General features: G+C 47.1%; 1 protein-coding gene across 1 annotated transcript in view; it reads left to right on the forward strand.

Annotated features, from left to right (window-relative positions):
• LOC148480702 (solute carrier family 26 member 6-like) overlaps window positions 1-14436 on the forward strand; it is a 46214-nt gene extending 31778 nt beyond the window's left edge. The window contains exons 14-20 of the mRNA XM_088453991.1: window positions 1733-1825; window positions 3826-3942; window positions 6568-6636; window positions 6886-7071; window positions 9694-9748; window positions 11774-11910; window positions 14358-14436. Coding sequence (XP_088310117.1) covers window positions 1733-1825; window positions 3826-3942; window positions 6568-6636; window positions 6886-7071; window positions 9694-9748; window positions 11774-11910; window positions 14358-14381 — 681 coding nt within the window. The 3' untranslated portion in view covers window positions 14382-14436. The remainder of the gene's footprint in view (window positions 1-1732; window positions 1826-3825; window positions 3943-6567; window positions 6637-6885; window positions 7072-9693; window positions 9749-11773; window positions 11911-14357) is intronic.
• The last annotated feature ends 722 nt before the right edge of the window (window positions 14437-15158 follow it).

Here is a 15158-nt window from a genome sequence, read left to right on the forward strand (position 1 = left end):
TTTTGCTACTTATCATTGACATAAAGTTACCAATCTGCAACTATAACTAAGATTGATGCAGGAAAGTATTGCAATTGCAAAAAGACTCTGTCGGACAGTGAGATCCTATTTGTGATCCTATTTGTATTGAATGATTTTTACTACTTTGATGCCTGACATTCTCTAACTTATATGTGTGTTTTATTAGATGTATGTGCTCTTTTTTCTTACATAATATTCATATTTATATTTGTATATCTATAACCCCACTCCCGGGAGTTTTATAAATGTTGGTTATTTATTAACAAAATATGCTTATTTTGTATTAATAAAATATTGAAATATGATCCACTGTTGTGAGTGATAACCACTACCTACTAATTGGTTTTCCCTTCAATTTAAGGGGCATATGTATCAAAGCTTGATGTGAGATAAAATTGTGAGATATATATCACCAACCAATTAGCTTCTAACTTACATTTTGCAGGCTGTGTTTAAGAAATGATAGTTTGGAGCTGATTGGTTGGTGATATACATTTCACAATTTTATCTCACATCAAGCTTTGATACATACGCCCCTTAGTCTCAGAGGCCTATTTCTGATAATGGCGAGAAGTGTCAGACAGAATAGTTCTGTTCAACAACAAAAAATAGGAAATAAATGGAACAAAATGTACATTTAAAAAGTTTATGATGAATACAAAAAAATATATATTCATACAAAAATGCATTTGAAACTATTTATTAAATTTTTTTTGCATATTTTGGTGAATTCAATATAGAAGATAGCTACAGTATTATTAGCCCAAAGGCCACGTGCTGACAAAACAGACGCTGTACCGGTTACTTAGCCGGTATCTGGTCAGTTTGAGACCATCTAGTTGCTGTCCGGCTAATCTGTGAGCAGATGTTGGATGTGAGCTGATGCCACCATAGATGAGACAAGAGATTAATATTCTGATGGGAGAATGTACTATGGGCCTGATTATTATGTGGACGGTATTGCACAGTCGCACGGAAGCTGTAGGAAGTAGACGCCTCGCCCATTGCATCTGCGATCCGAGTGCAGAGATCGCTGCCCTCAGCCAGCCCAGAGCCGGCTCCAGGGGTCGGAGCACCCTGTGCTGGCCTGGAACATAGCACCCTGTAACCGCGTGCCCCCTGCGTGACATTATTTGGAGGCGTGCCATGCGGGCACGCCTCCAAAGAACGTCAGGCTGGGGGTAAAGCCCAGCCCTCCATCACTGACTGGGCTTCCCTCAGCCCTCTGCCGTCAGTGAATGGATGCCGCGCGTATGGGGTCCGGCACCGCCGCACAGCTGTGGCGGGCCGCAACCTCCCGATTTGACCACCCGCGGGCCACTTCGGCCCACGGGTGGAACAGCGGGACAGTACTGTCTCAATGAAATCGGGATGTTGGGGAGGGGTGCTCCCTCTATGGGTGGCGCCCCTGCGGGACCGCCCTGGTCGAACACCCCTAGAGCCGGCCCTGAGCCAGCCTGAGTGTCAGAACCCCTTCGGCCAGGTCCTGGAAGTCTACGTCCCACTATCAAGCTGCGGTTCTGGGGGGGCTGCGTGCGATCACGCAGGATCCGTTCTGTACATGCACATGGGGGGGGTTTAAGTTTACTTTTTTTTTTTAAAACCAAAAATTTTAAAATGTGACAACTTCCTTTTATATTGTAATATTTTCAAGTTTCAACACTACACTGTGCTATGTATTTATGTCACTATATATTTATGTTTATTACAGGCTAAAGAGGTACCAGGCATTAAGATCTTCCACTCCTCCTCCACGGTCTTCTACGCCAATGCAGAGAAGTACACGGAGGCGCTTTACCAAAAGGTAACCTGCAGCTTAGTTTATTCTGTGTTTGCATTCACCTAAATGGGAAGGGGGGGGGGACTGCTGCCAACATTGTAAAGTGATCAGAGGGACAACCTGTCATCATGGTCTCCCACAATCCTTATACAACGAACGAGACCAGAAAGCGGAAAAAAAAAATAGCAAGTAACTGTGCCCCTTGGTAAAAACCATGTTGCACTGTAGGGGTGGAGGCATTAAATGAGCAGAGAGAATTAGATACGAGAGAGCAGAGGTGTAACTAGGTATTTGAAGACCCCATAGCAAAAGTTTGTAAGAGCCCCTATGTACCACCTACTGGTGAAAAATTTATATAACACATGTAACTTTGCTCTGGGCCCCATAGCAGTTGCACCCCTCTCACCTATGGTAGTTACACCCGTGTTGGAGGGGCGTGTCCAAACTCAAACATTAATCGCAGTGTAAAAATAAAGCTGCCCAGCATGTGTGGACTACATGCAAAAGCAGCCGGCATTTACCCTGCATGCATACATAATACGTGTATTTGCACCCCTTGCAGTGCAACATGGTTTATTCCAGGTGCTAAGTTAATTATTTTTTTTGGTTTGCCCCCAACTCAATGCCTCCAAACAGGTGTATACTCGCTTGCGTCCAGGTCTGCATCGTCCGCATTTGAGAGAGCACACTCTTCCTGAGTTCTGCCAATTTCTGTTCTGTTCCCCTTCGCACTCCCTCTTGTACAGTAAGTTTAGAAGCGATCAAAGTGCGTAGGTCTGCTCACTGCCCGTAATTTCATGTGCCCATTTCTGGAGCAAGCAAAGTGAGAATTACGTGTCCCGCATACCTGTTGGTGTATGGAATGCTATACCTCCATGATGCTCCATTACATGAAGCATCTATCCTTCAGTAAGATGGCCACCGTTAAGTAGTCTGTGCATGCTGGATGCCATCTTAGCACACTGAACGCCACAGTACTACACAGATGTAGTAGATCCTCTAATAGCCTGTGCTAAACACTTACATGACCAGAAGGTCCGCTGTATGCTCTGCTCCATCTCGGTCACCTGTCTGTGTAACTGTGAGTATACAGAACCTGTGCACTGCAATAAACCCAAACTCCTGGTTACATCTATCCGGCTAGTGTGCCTACGATTTACTGACCATGTACACCACAAAATAGAACACACATATCAACAAAACTGGCGTACGTCAAGCTCTGTCTCAGCCATTTGGTGACATAATAAATGCATTTTTTTATTTTTAATGTATGCTCCCCCATTAAGTCCACCCGTCATCTGGTGTCAGTCCCTTTGCTGCCTGAACCAAAATCAGGAGAATGTAAAATAAAATAATTTTGGCACCTTCAGCATTCCTTTTAACTTCAGGCTACGGGTGTATAGCGATCTCACTATACACTACAAAACACAATCAATCAATAAAAAAATAATACAACCATTTGGCACTATCCTCCCACACAGGATAAGGTTGTTCCTATGTATCAGTGCTATAACTGGACTGAAAAAACGTTAGCACTGATACATGCGAACAACCTCATATATTGGTGCGTACACACTGGGCGATAAAGTGGACGACTGAACGATAACGATATCGTTATCTTTCAGTCGTCCACTTTATCGTCCATTTTTAAGCCCAAAAAGATGAACGATGACGACGACGCGCGTTCCCGCGGGTCGTTCGTCATCATCGTTCATCGGGCTGACATGCAGGCCAACCTGACGATCTCGTCAGGTTGCTGCATGTCAGGGAATGGGGGAGAGAGCCCGGCACTGAACGATATCGTTAATGATATCGTTCAGCGGCTGTGCTCAATGTCATGAACGACATTGAGCACAGCCTGCCGGGGACACACTACACGATATCGCTCAGGGAGCATATCGTGTAGTGTGTACCCACCAATACTGTGTGACGGACAGTCTGTTGGTGACCGATACATTTTTAGTTGTTTTCATATAAGCGTGAGAAATAGGCTGATATTCTGCTTATATATCCGCCCATCACAGTGTGGTCTTGATGTTGAAAAACTGATTCAGAAGAAGAGAAAAGCCATAAAGAAACGGAAGAGAAAAGATGAGAAGCTTATGAAGAAAGCTATTAAGGAGAATAAACCCACCAAAATGGTAAGTGTGGCCAATGACCGTTTACTGGAGGAACCAACAAAACAATTAGGCCGGGATGTACTAAAGGAAACAAACGGTAAAAACCCAGTTTTCAGGGTTTTTACCGCATTTTCATATGTACTAAACCCCAGCCGCCAGATTTTGGATGCAGACGGTAATGCCAGGTTTTTCCTATAGAAGCCTAAGGGCTTCTTACCACATCCCGCTCCCCGCCCCGCAGTCGCCCAGCACCTCTCCCTGCCGGCCCTTCCTTACCTCAGCCTCCTGCGGGTACCTCCTAGGTCCCCCGCCTCCTTCTTCTATTCTTCTTCTTCCAGGTGCAGGGAGGAGGAGGAGCCCGGGACTTCCTGTAGAGGTTACCAACAGGAAGCTCCCGTTGCTAGGATGGGGGAGGAGAACTGCGGAGACCCCCTCATCCGGTGGCAACAGCTTTGCAAAGGGCAGCTCTTATTGCAAGAGCTGTCCTTTGTGATACTAATCACATATGTTAGTACATTTGCGATTAGTATCAGTGTGGTGACTTAGTACATCCCGGCCTCAGTGCAGTATACAACGTGACTCTCCAGAGCTATATACTTGTTAATGAAGAGCACTTAGAGCAGATATAAGATAATCACACAGTGTTCTAACTGCGTTCACCAAATGTCAGATAATGATTCCACCAACTCCAATAGGATCATTATCAGCGCTCCTTTCCCCCTTCCTGTAGGAGTTCCCTATTTCCCTATGGATCTATCCTTGGTTCCCTTGTTTTCTCCCCTTATACCTTTTTACCTCAGAGTGCTCATCAGCTCCTTCAACCTCCACTATCACCTGTACATCAATGGCTTTTCCTCTCTTCCCCCGACCTCTCACCAGCTGTCCTCCCCATATCACCAGCTCTCTGTCAGCCATCTTCTCTTGGATGACCTAATGCTCCCTGGTACTTAACATCTCATAAACTGAACTAATTAGGCTCACTTAATGTGATGTAACATTCTATGCTGCATCACAATGTATGGCCAATGTACAGAGCGTGCATCACCCGTATATATTGTAGCCCCCTTTGGGGGTAAAAAGGACAATGCATGACGTGCAGGCGAAGTAGGGGGATGTAGGGTGCCTTTGCCAGCATGCTCACCCCTCGCCCTTTTCCAATGACAACACGGCCCTCTGCTCTGTCGTAGTCTGTCATCCTTCACTCCGCCCTCTTATCCACCCCACACACATTCAGTACATCTCCCAATCCTACCCCTTTCACATTCATAGTATTTCACTAACACAATAATGCATGCTCTTATCATCTCCCATCTTGACTACTGTAAATTTCCCTTCTCTGGTCTACCCACTCTCACCTTACAGTAGAGCTAATTTCCCCTTCACTGTAAGGACCTGGAAGTGACATGAGGTGAGGGCGGAAGTGCGGTTCCATGCCCATAAAGTCCACCGGATTATATTCCCCCTCTATGTCTAAGTGGATGGTAGGGAATGACGTTGGACAGTAACTGATGATGTCAGGGTCCTCTCCGTTAAGGGCATCTAGACACTAACCTCACCTTAGCCCTCTTCAGTCCAACCTTAACTCCACTGCCCATCTCATCTTCTTCTCTCTCTGCTCCACCTCTGCTGCCTCTCTCTGCCAGTTGCTCCATTAGCCCCTGTACTTTGCACAATTAAATTCAAACTCCTCTCATTCACCTACAAAGCCCTGAACCACTACCCCCCCACACCTCCAACCTCACCTCCGCACATAGGGCCTGATTCAGACCCACACGCGAGCGGCTGTCCGCTTGCAAGTGGGTCGATGGTCTGCACTGCGCATGCACACGACGGAGGGAGCTCCGTCGTGCGCATGCGCGAGATGCGACGAGCGAAGGACTTTCCTTCGCTCGTTGTGTCTGAACAAAGGGGGCGTGCTGTCGATGTTGATTGACAGCACGCCCCCTTTGGTGGGCGTGCCGGGGGCGTGCCTCCCAGACGGGGGCATTCCCAAGGGAACGCCTACCGTCAGAAGCCGGCCCCACTAACATCACTAGTGATGTCAGTGGGAGTGATTTTGGCTCTGATAGAGCCAAAATCACTCCGGGCCTTGCGGTTGAGAAACTCAACCGCAGGCTTCGGCTCGCACTGGCGATGGTCAAGACCATCGCGACTATCATCCTGCACGCTCGTATATGCTGTGGGTGGTGACCCACAGCTATACGAGCGTCCAGGAGGACGCTCCATAATTATGGAGGTGGGCCCTGATTCAGAGCGAGCGCTCTGGTCAGAGCGTACGGCTCTGAATCAGGGCCATACTCCCTCCCATCCACTACCCTCTGCCATCATCCTCCTCTTCTCCCCATCCCCAATCACCACTTCCCACTCCAGCCTTCAGGATTACTGATGCGTTTCTCCCTACCTCTGTTACTTTCCATGGTTCACTGTACAATCTTCAATATACGCCGCTTCTGTAGTATGAAACATGAGGTTTGCGTTTCATGTTTACATTTGCGCTTCATTCTTTGCTTCTGATTGGATTTCAGATCAGTCTGACATTTCCGAGAGTCTCTGCTACTCCCATGTAACTAGTAACCTTACCAAGATAGGTATTTGCCATTTACGTTATCATCTCAATACTCTGGTGTTTTATCTTCGCTCTCACAGATCACAGGACATGACAACATCGCGTTTGATCACCTTGAACTTGGAAAACTTGAATACGAAACAGAAGAGGTAAAACAAACGTTTCCTTTTGATTATACAAATTTGACCATTTAATGGCTCATACTACAATTCTTTTAACAAATAATATATTTCACACTATCAGTCAGCCACTCTGTCGTACACTACCTATTATTAAACTACTACAAGTCTCAGCATGCCATGCCTCTCATGCTGGGACTTGAAGTCCAAAACAAAAATGTAGACCCACAGGATGACTCTGGAACCAATGAAGTATGTTTGTATTTCCGGTTATCGCAGAACAAAGAGCAGGATGTGATGGAGGGATCCATTATTGTTGTACCAGGCCATGCAACAAACAAAGAAATGGGTGGAGAGAACACACTTCAGTCACTGGGCCTGGAGAGACCAAATTTCCACTCCCTAATACTGGACTTTTCTTCAGTCAATTTTTTAGATACGGTCTGCCTCAAAATGTTAAGACAAGTAAGTTTACGACATAGAGCCTGATTTAGAGTTGTACTGTATGGTAATGCAGCCACCGAGTTGTGAAAGTATGCAAATTAGATGTATTGAGACACCCACCTGCGGTCACAGACCATTCGAACTAGGGTGGTGCGACATGTGCCATGGCACAGGGTACCGCAAGGCAGGGGCCACTGTTTGAGCCATTCAAATTTCTATTTATAATCATTCTCAATTGTAGCCTTTCCCTTATTTTATTCTGGCATCTTCTGACTGCTCCTATATCCTCTCTGGCCAACTCCCCCTCCATCTGGCCACCTCCCCAAGAACCTCCAGTCACATCCTCATTTATTTAACACATACATTTCAAAATACTGTCATACCCAGGACTCGAACCCATCACCTCTGCATAATTATTGTGTGTCATCACTGCAGCCATTGAATTCACACTGTATTTGGCAGTGACATCTGAATAACAGTGGTACAAAGGGAACAGTATCCCTTCAGCATTGTATGGGATAAATCAGATTTGTCATGCCCCTTTCCCCATGAGGCCACACCCCTTTTTCAGATGCGCGTCTTATGTCCCTATTTGAAAAATGAAGGGGAGGGGGCAGGGCCGTCTCTTCCATTGGGCCTTTAGGGCAGTTGCCCAAGGGCCCAAAGCCGCTGCCTGTTAGTAAATATATATATATTTTTTTTTAACCACTAGTCTGTCACTTTTCCTCCCCCCGTCCCCCCCGTGACGAGCGACCCCCACCTCCGGTACGCAGCTGCGGGCAGTCTGTGTCTCTGTGACACAGCTGCACCGCATGTGTAGCGCTGACCGGACGGAGTTCGGTCAGCACTACACAGCACAAACACACAGCCGCCGGCGCCGGCAGCTGTGTGTTTGTTTTAGCAGCTGATGAGAGTCAGACAGACTCTCATCGGATGCTGCTCCCACTGCCAGAGCCGGGCATCTTCCGGCTCCCGCAGTGGGTAATGGGAGAGACGTCATGACGTCTCTCCCAAAATGCAGAGCGGCCCGGTCCGGGAGGATGGACGGAGGAGCGGATGGCGGCGGCGGGGATTCAGGTAAGTGTTTATTTTTTATTTGTATTATGTATGTGTCTACTGAGGGCAATACAAGGGGGGAACTACTACTGGAGGCTATACAAGGGGGAACTACTACTGGAGGCTATACAAGGGGGGAACTACTACTGGAGGCTATACAAGGGGGGAACTACTACTGGAGGCTATACAAGGGGGGGACTACTACTGGGGGCAATACAAGGGGGGAACTACTACTGGGGGTAATACAAGGGGGGACTACTGCTGGGGGCAATGGAACTACTAATGGGGGCAATACAAGGGGGGAACTACTACTGGGGGAAATACAAGGGGGGGTCTACTACTGGGGCACTACAACGGGGGGTCTACTACTGGGGGCACTACAAGAGGGGAACTACTACTGGGGGAACTACAAGGGGGGGACAACTACTAGGGGCAGTACAAGGGGGGGACAACTACTAGGGGCAGTACTAGGGGGGACTCTACTAGGGGCACTACAAGGGGAGGGGACTACTACTAGGGGCACTGCATAGGGGGGGACTACCACTGGGGGCACTGCATCGGGGGACCACTACTGGGGGCTCTATATAAAGGGCAATACTGGGAGTACTGCATAGGGGGGACTACAACTGGGGCCACTATTTAAAGGGCACTGCATAAGGGGTACCACTATTGGGGACACTGCATGGGGGGGGGGTCTACTGCTGGGGCCTCTATATACTGTATGGGGCATTGCATAGGGGGTACTACTACTGGGGAAACTGCATTGGGGGCATTACTACTGGGGGCACTATATAAGGGGCTTACTACTGGAGGCACAATTGGTGGGTAGGAGTCCCAGTGCATTGCTTTGTCCAGGGCCAACACTGCTGTTATGACAGCCTTAGGAGGGGGCCGCCAATGCTCTTTCTGGCCCAGGGCACCAAAAAGTCTAGTTACGGCTCTGGTCGCACAGAATGGCCTCCTGACCTGAGAAGCCAGAGCCACGTTTTGTGACTACAGAATTACAGACGCAGACAGCGACAGGTCCAGAAAACGGTTGCACCGTGGCTGCGATTCTGGCGGCACACCCCATAACCTCCCCCAAACGACCCTTAACTGTCACTCTGTGGGCAAAGATTCAATGATTGCGATTACAGTAATGGACTTTGACACATGCGCAGTAAGACTCTGACACATGCGCAGATAGCTGATAATCGCTCATCTGCAAAAACATCAGTATCGCGTACAACTTTGAATCAGGCCCATATATCTGCATGTATTAAAATTGTCAATTATTAATCTTTCTACTTCATGCACTTAGGAGTCAATTCACATGTTCATTCTCAGTACCTCGTTTCCCTGGTAATAGCGGCTTATAGTCCTAGGCCTGATAAAACCGCACACTCCCCAATTTCTACATTTTATAGCCAGCACCTACTGAGGCATCTATAGACACATCAGCTGAGTGCAACTGACTGACGCAAAGCCAAGGAGCAGCTGGGAAGGGAAGAATTCTCTTGCAAATGTCATATGAGGACAAAACTCTACTTCTAGGCGGCAGTTGGAAGATCTTTATGCTGATTTAACAATAATTATTTTTCCTTACAGATTTTCACGGATTTTGCTGAAATTGAAGTGGGCGTGTACCTTGTTGGTTGCAATGGTAAATATTTATAGGAAATAATTTGTCCTTGTTTTACTAAATATATTTTGTTTACTGCCATCTTAATATGTTTTGCCACTGAACTATTGTACTTTTATTATATAATGCAATACTAGCGTTGCCTTCGTAAGATCAATCGTTTTAGCTATGTGTTTTACCAAAACAAGAGTCTCTTTTTTTTTAGGGCCAGTAAAAGGTCTGTGCAGGACTGTCAATAGATTCTTCAGGCCATAGAACCAGGGGGGCTTGACCAAGCTTGGTGTATGTGGCCCCAACCCATTTTGAGTAACTGAGTCCTCTGCAGAGAGTGTGCTGCTGAAGGGGCATGGTTACACCTCCCTGGTAGCCCCCGCTACCCCCCTACAGGCTTACATGCAAGCCTAAACCCGGGTACCTTCTTTCAGTGCCCTTGGGTCTTTGGATGGCCTAGTCATCGCATGTCAGGCTCTGCTCCCCTTCTTCCTCTACCCTGTAACAGCCTGTTATGTACTTAGTCTGTGTTGTAGGCACACCGGAGTCCATTACACCCTAGGAGTCTGCCTAGGTTCACCAAATTCTACCATTAGATGAGCACTGCGTAGTCCTGCTCCTATTGCAAATGCCATCTATCTGTATGCCCGTAGTGTCTGTGCTCAGCAAACATGCCCAGCGAAGGTCACCTCAACCATAATGATACATCTGATGGCATGAGGGAATACAATTACAGATAAGGAAGAGGGCAGCAAGGTATGAGGGACAGAGTGAGGTCATAGTGTTGCGATTACATCATTGTTGTCATTGCAAACTGCGTCTTCATGGTACTGGACCTCCTACTTCACTAAGGAAATGGGCAACAGCTATAGTACGGGAGAGCAAACCAAAATTCAGGAGTGTCCCATACATTCCAGGAGAGTAGGTAAGTATGGAGCAACTCTTTAACAAGTAACCAACATTAGCATGTTTCGATTGGTCTGATGAAGTGGACAGGAGTTTCACGAAACGCGTTATAAGTGATTACTTTTTAAAATAGATACTCTAAGGACAGCATTACACCGACTATTGACTTATTATAATGTTACAGATAGGGAGCATGAAATCCAATGCAGGAGCCTCTGTTTGATGGGTACCATATATTTATAGAGGACTATGCCGGTCTGAACCTTTCCTCCAAAATTTTCCTTTTGTCACCAAATCTCTTGTCTGTCCCCTTGTGCTTCCGCTGAACTCGGTATCAAGTAGCGTTTGTGGCTGGACCGCCGAGTACTTTGGGATGGAATCGGTATGAATCACCGCCGGACCTAACCCCGGCGGATGAAATACCGACGCCGGAAAGCCGGCAGCTGAAAATCCCATCTAAAGTAAGTAACCCCCCTAACCCTTCCCTCTCCCCCCCTAACCCTCCCTTAGGGGTGCCTAACCCTAACCTCCCCTCTAGTGCCTAACCCTAACCTCACCCAGGGGTGTCTAAGCCTAACCCCCCCACCCCGCACCTAAACGTAACCCTCCCGAGGGGGGCCTCTAAACCTAACCTCCACCCCGGTGGTGCCTGACCCTAACCCCCCCTTCCCCTAACCTGTACCTAACCCTCCGGGGGGGGCCTAACCCTAAATCCCCCCAGGAGTCCCTAATCCTAAACCCCCGTGGCTAAGGGCTTCAGGCGCTAGGTTTACCTATGATTGGAATGCCGCTACATTTATTGCAAGGTGAGATTTTGAGACAATTACAATACTTTAAAAGGAAATCACAAACATAATTTTCTAAGTAAAACTTCTGCTTGCAGACAGATTGATGACTGATGGAAAGGTGATTAAAGTACAGTAAATATTCCATGTTGTTACGACCTAGTTTTGAAATCCCATTGCTACTGTAAAAGAGGAGGGCAGCCATTTTGAGTCACCAGCTTGACACTAGTTCATAGTCTGTAGTGTCCTAACCACTGAGTCAGCCCACAAAATGGCATAATTTACTTTATGTGGACGAAGAGTAAACTTTATTACATACCCTGTGCTGCAATAAAGTGCAATTGTGCGATATTTGTTCCAACAGCAAGAGTGATGACCGGGCTGGAGGACGGCAACTTGTTCAATGATATGATCACAAAGTCTCAGGTTTTCCCCTCCATCCACGATGCAGTTATTTATCTTACCATGGACCATGACCATATATCCATTCAGAATGCACAAGTGAGTGACTAAGTGGTTTCCATTCCTTTGTCGCTTGTCTGGTTTATAGCATGTCCATGGGTTAAACCCTGTGAGGGAAGCCATTTTATAGGCTGAACCTGAATTCATCCATTTTCTATCCTGTTTGCCAACATTCAGTAAATCTATGAATATTTTCACTTTTTGATACATTAGAGTAATGTTGGCCATCAGTACAGTTTCTAAAATTGCTAGAACAGAGGGCTGGAAACCCTGTGCCCTAGCAACCAGAGGCAGGGCCGTAACTAGGGTAGTGAGACCAGTGCCATGGCACAGGGCACTGCAGGGCAGGGGGCGCTGTTTGGGCCTGTCAATTTCCCTGTTTATTATCATTCTCCCTTGCAGCTTCCTCTTCTTTTATCCCCAGCATCTCCTGGTCTCCCCTATCTCTTCCCTGGCCCTTCCCCATGAGGCCATGGTCCTTTTTCAGGTGCACTATCTTATGTCCCTATTTAAAAAATGGGGGGGGGGGGGGCGCCAATGCTCTCTCTGGCACAGGGCACCAAAAAGTCTAGTTACGGCTCTGACCAGAGGCATCGCTGAGGTACAATTCCATGACAATCAGGGGCCCTGTTAGCGCTGTCTAGTCTGGTGGCCGCCCGGCATTTGTGAGCATGGCAGTGAGGGAGAGGAGCCAAGCTTTGATGTCCGGCTTGCCTCTGCCATCGAGTTCTTCAGCCTGGCCCCTGAGGGGGGGGGGACCCACTGGGGGACTGTTTATGATAAAGCATTAATCTCTGTAATAATGAATCTGCTGGAAGCAGATGCAGGACTTGGTGGCCCAGTAGTTTTCAGTGACTTACCCTGGCCATTGTGAATAAGCCTAGTCTGATCACACAGAGGAGTGGCCATGCATTTTGGGAGTTCCAACTACTTCAGTGCCCCATGAGTCTGCAAATCCTCGCTGAGGAGGGCGCAGTCTACTGCTATGAAGAGGATGTAAGTTCAAACTTGTGGAGCTGAGGTGGACGGTGCCCCCCTCCCACAATCGGCACCCCTGGCAAATGCTATCCTGGCCAATAGACACTGCTTCACTGCTTTGCGCCATTACTCACAATCACAATGCACAATATAGCAGACAGCTTTAATACAGATACTTGGCCCTCCTTCTTTTAAGGACATCTTTGCAATCCAGCACTGAGCTTCAGAGAGTTTCTCTAAGATTAAAATAAAGACATCAATTGGGTTTTTCATCTCCCTTACTACAAATAGAACAGTACAGCTGTATAGCATTACCTCCCAAATGTATGGGTTTTCCATAATCAGAACGCCATGAGAAGTTATGTGGTCACGCTCAGGGGCAAATGCAGGATTTTTCCAGGGGGGTTTCCACACACACATATATACACATATATATATATATATATATATACATACACACAAACACACACACACATATATACATTCACATATATATATACATACATACATACACACACATATATACATACACAAACACACACACATATATACATACACACACACACACACACACACACATATATACATTCACATATATATATATACATACATACACATACATATATGTACACACATACATTACACTTACCTTGCAGCAGCTACCTGGCAGGCTGACACCATGTAATTAGGCTCCTCCTCCTAGCACCAAAATGGCGCGATTTGCAAGTCAATCGAGAGGGGGCGGAGCCAAATGATGCAATTCTAATAGAATTCTGTCATATTGGCTCCACCTCCTCCTTATTAACCCGTGTATCGCGGCATTGTGCCGTGCGGGGGGCGGGGCTTAATAACATGGTGTCTTCTCTCGAGGCTGTCAGGGGGAGTTTCTGGGTACTCAGAAACCCCCCCTGCATGCGCTACTGACGCTACATGGGATTGTGGCCATGTCATGTTGGGTATCACTGTCCCTCCATCCTAAAATCCTGGTACTGGTGGGATCAGGATGGCCGGAAAGTCCCTTTAAATCGGGACAGAAATTGACATAGTTGTGGTTTTGTTTCATGGGAGTTCGGACCTTGCTGTAAAATACAGTATTTCTAGGTTTTATATTGTATCTGCCACTGCTTCCTATACACAATGCAATCTGGAAATTATGGAGTTAAAATTAATTTACTATATTGTACACATAATGTTACCCAGCAGCCAGGATGTGTAGTATGTCAGGCACAGATTTCCCGTCCTGTGAAACTTACAACCTAGGTTTGGTGCCTGGACTCACAAGGAGCAGACAATGACATTTGTACTGTCTGTCTGTGTCCTTACTCACTGAGCCACTATTTGTCCCAGTTTTCAATGCAGACTGGTAGTTAGATTATGGATAACGCTATCATTTCCATATCCATAGGCCTACAGTGGACATGCCATATATATCTGAGAATACTAGGGCCTATAGGGAAGTATGAGAACTGATAGGATTAATGCTCTTCTGAAATGTAATTGTCTTTCAGGAAACTCCAGACACCAGACTGTAACCTGGGCAGGTGCAGAATGGGACAAAGTCACCAGGATCAGGATACTCATTTTCAGGAGATAAAAAATTCATAATCTATGAATACTGTTCATCGATTTTTTATTTTTATTACTGAAACTGTTATTACAGTATAAAATGTAATTGATTGTGTTGGACGTGTTCATTTGTATAGCAGTGTGTGTTTCATGTGCCTGTAAATAAAAGCCTCTTCCCTACACACTGGTTGGTGTATGTTGCCATCTGCTGACTATTTTAAATACTGCAGTTGGTAAAGCTTTGTTTTGTTTTATACCCTGTTCTGTTTTATATACAGTAAGGGCCTCATTCAGAGGCGGTCGTAGGATGCAAGCAGTCGTTCTGAAACAGGGCGGCCGCTTGCATCCTGAACGGCCGCCTCCATGTCGGTCGTTAGGCTGTGGGTTAACACCCACAGCTCTAACGACCGACAAGGGTGATGGTCGCGATGGTCAAGACCATCGCGAGCATCGGGGCTTACGACGAGACCCTAAAGTAGGGTCTCGTCAACCTTAAGCCCCAGGGAGCTTCCTGCTCTGATCGAGCAGGAAGCTCCCCACTGACATCACTGATGATGTCAGTGGGGCCGCCCCCAAACGGCAAGCGTTCCTACTGGAACGCCTCCGTTTGGCCAGGCACGCCCCCGGCCTGCCCAGCAAACGGGGCGAGCTGTCACTCAACATCGACAGCTCGCCCCGTCTGCGACGAGACCCCTAACGACGGAGCACCCGACGTTAGCCGGGTCTCGCGCATGCGCACGACG

This window comes from Taudactylus pleione, unplaced genomic scaffold, assembly GCF_031769625.1.
Source record: "Taudactylus pleione unplaced genomic scaffold, aTauple2 ptg000607l, whole genome shotgun sequence".
Taxonomy (NCBI): domain Eukaryota; kingdom Metazoa; phylum Chordata; class Amphibia; order Anura; family Myobatrachidae; genus Taudactylus; species Taudactylus pleione.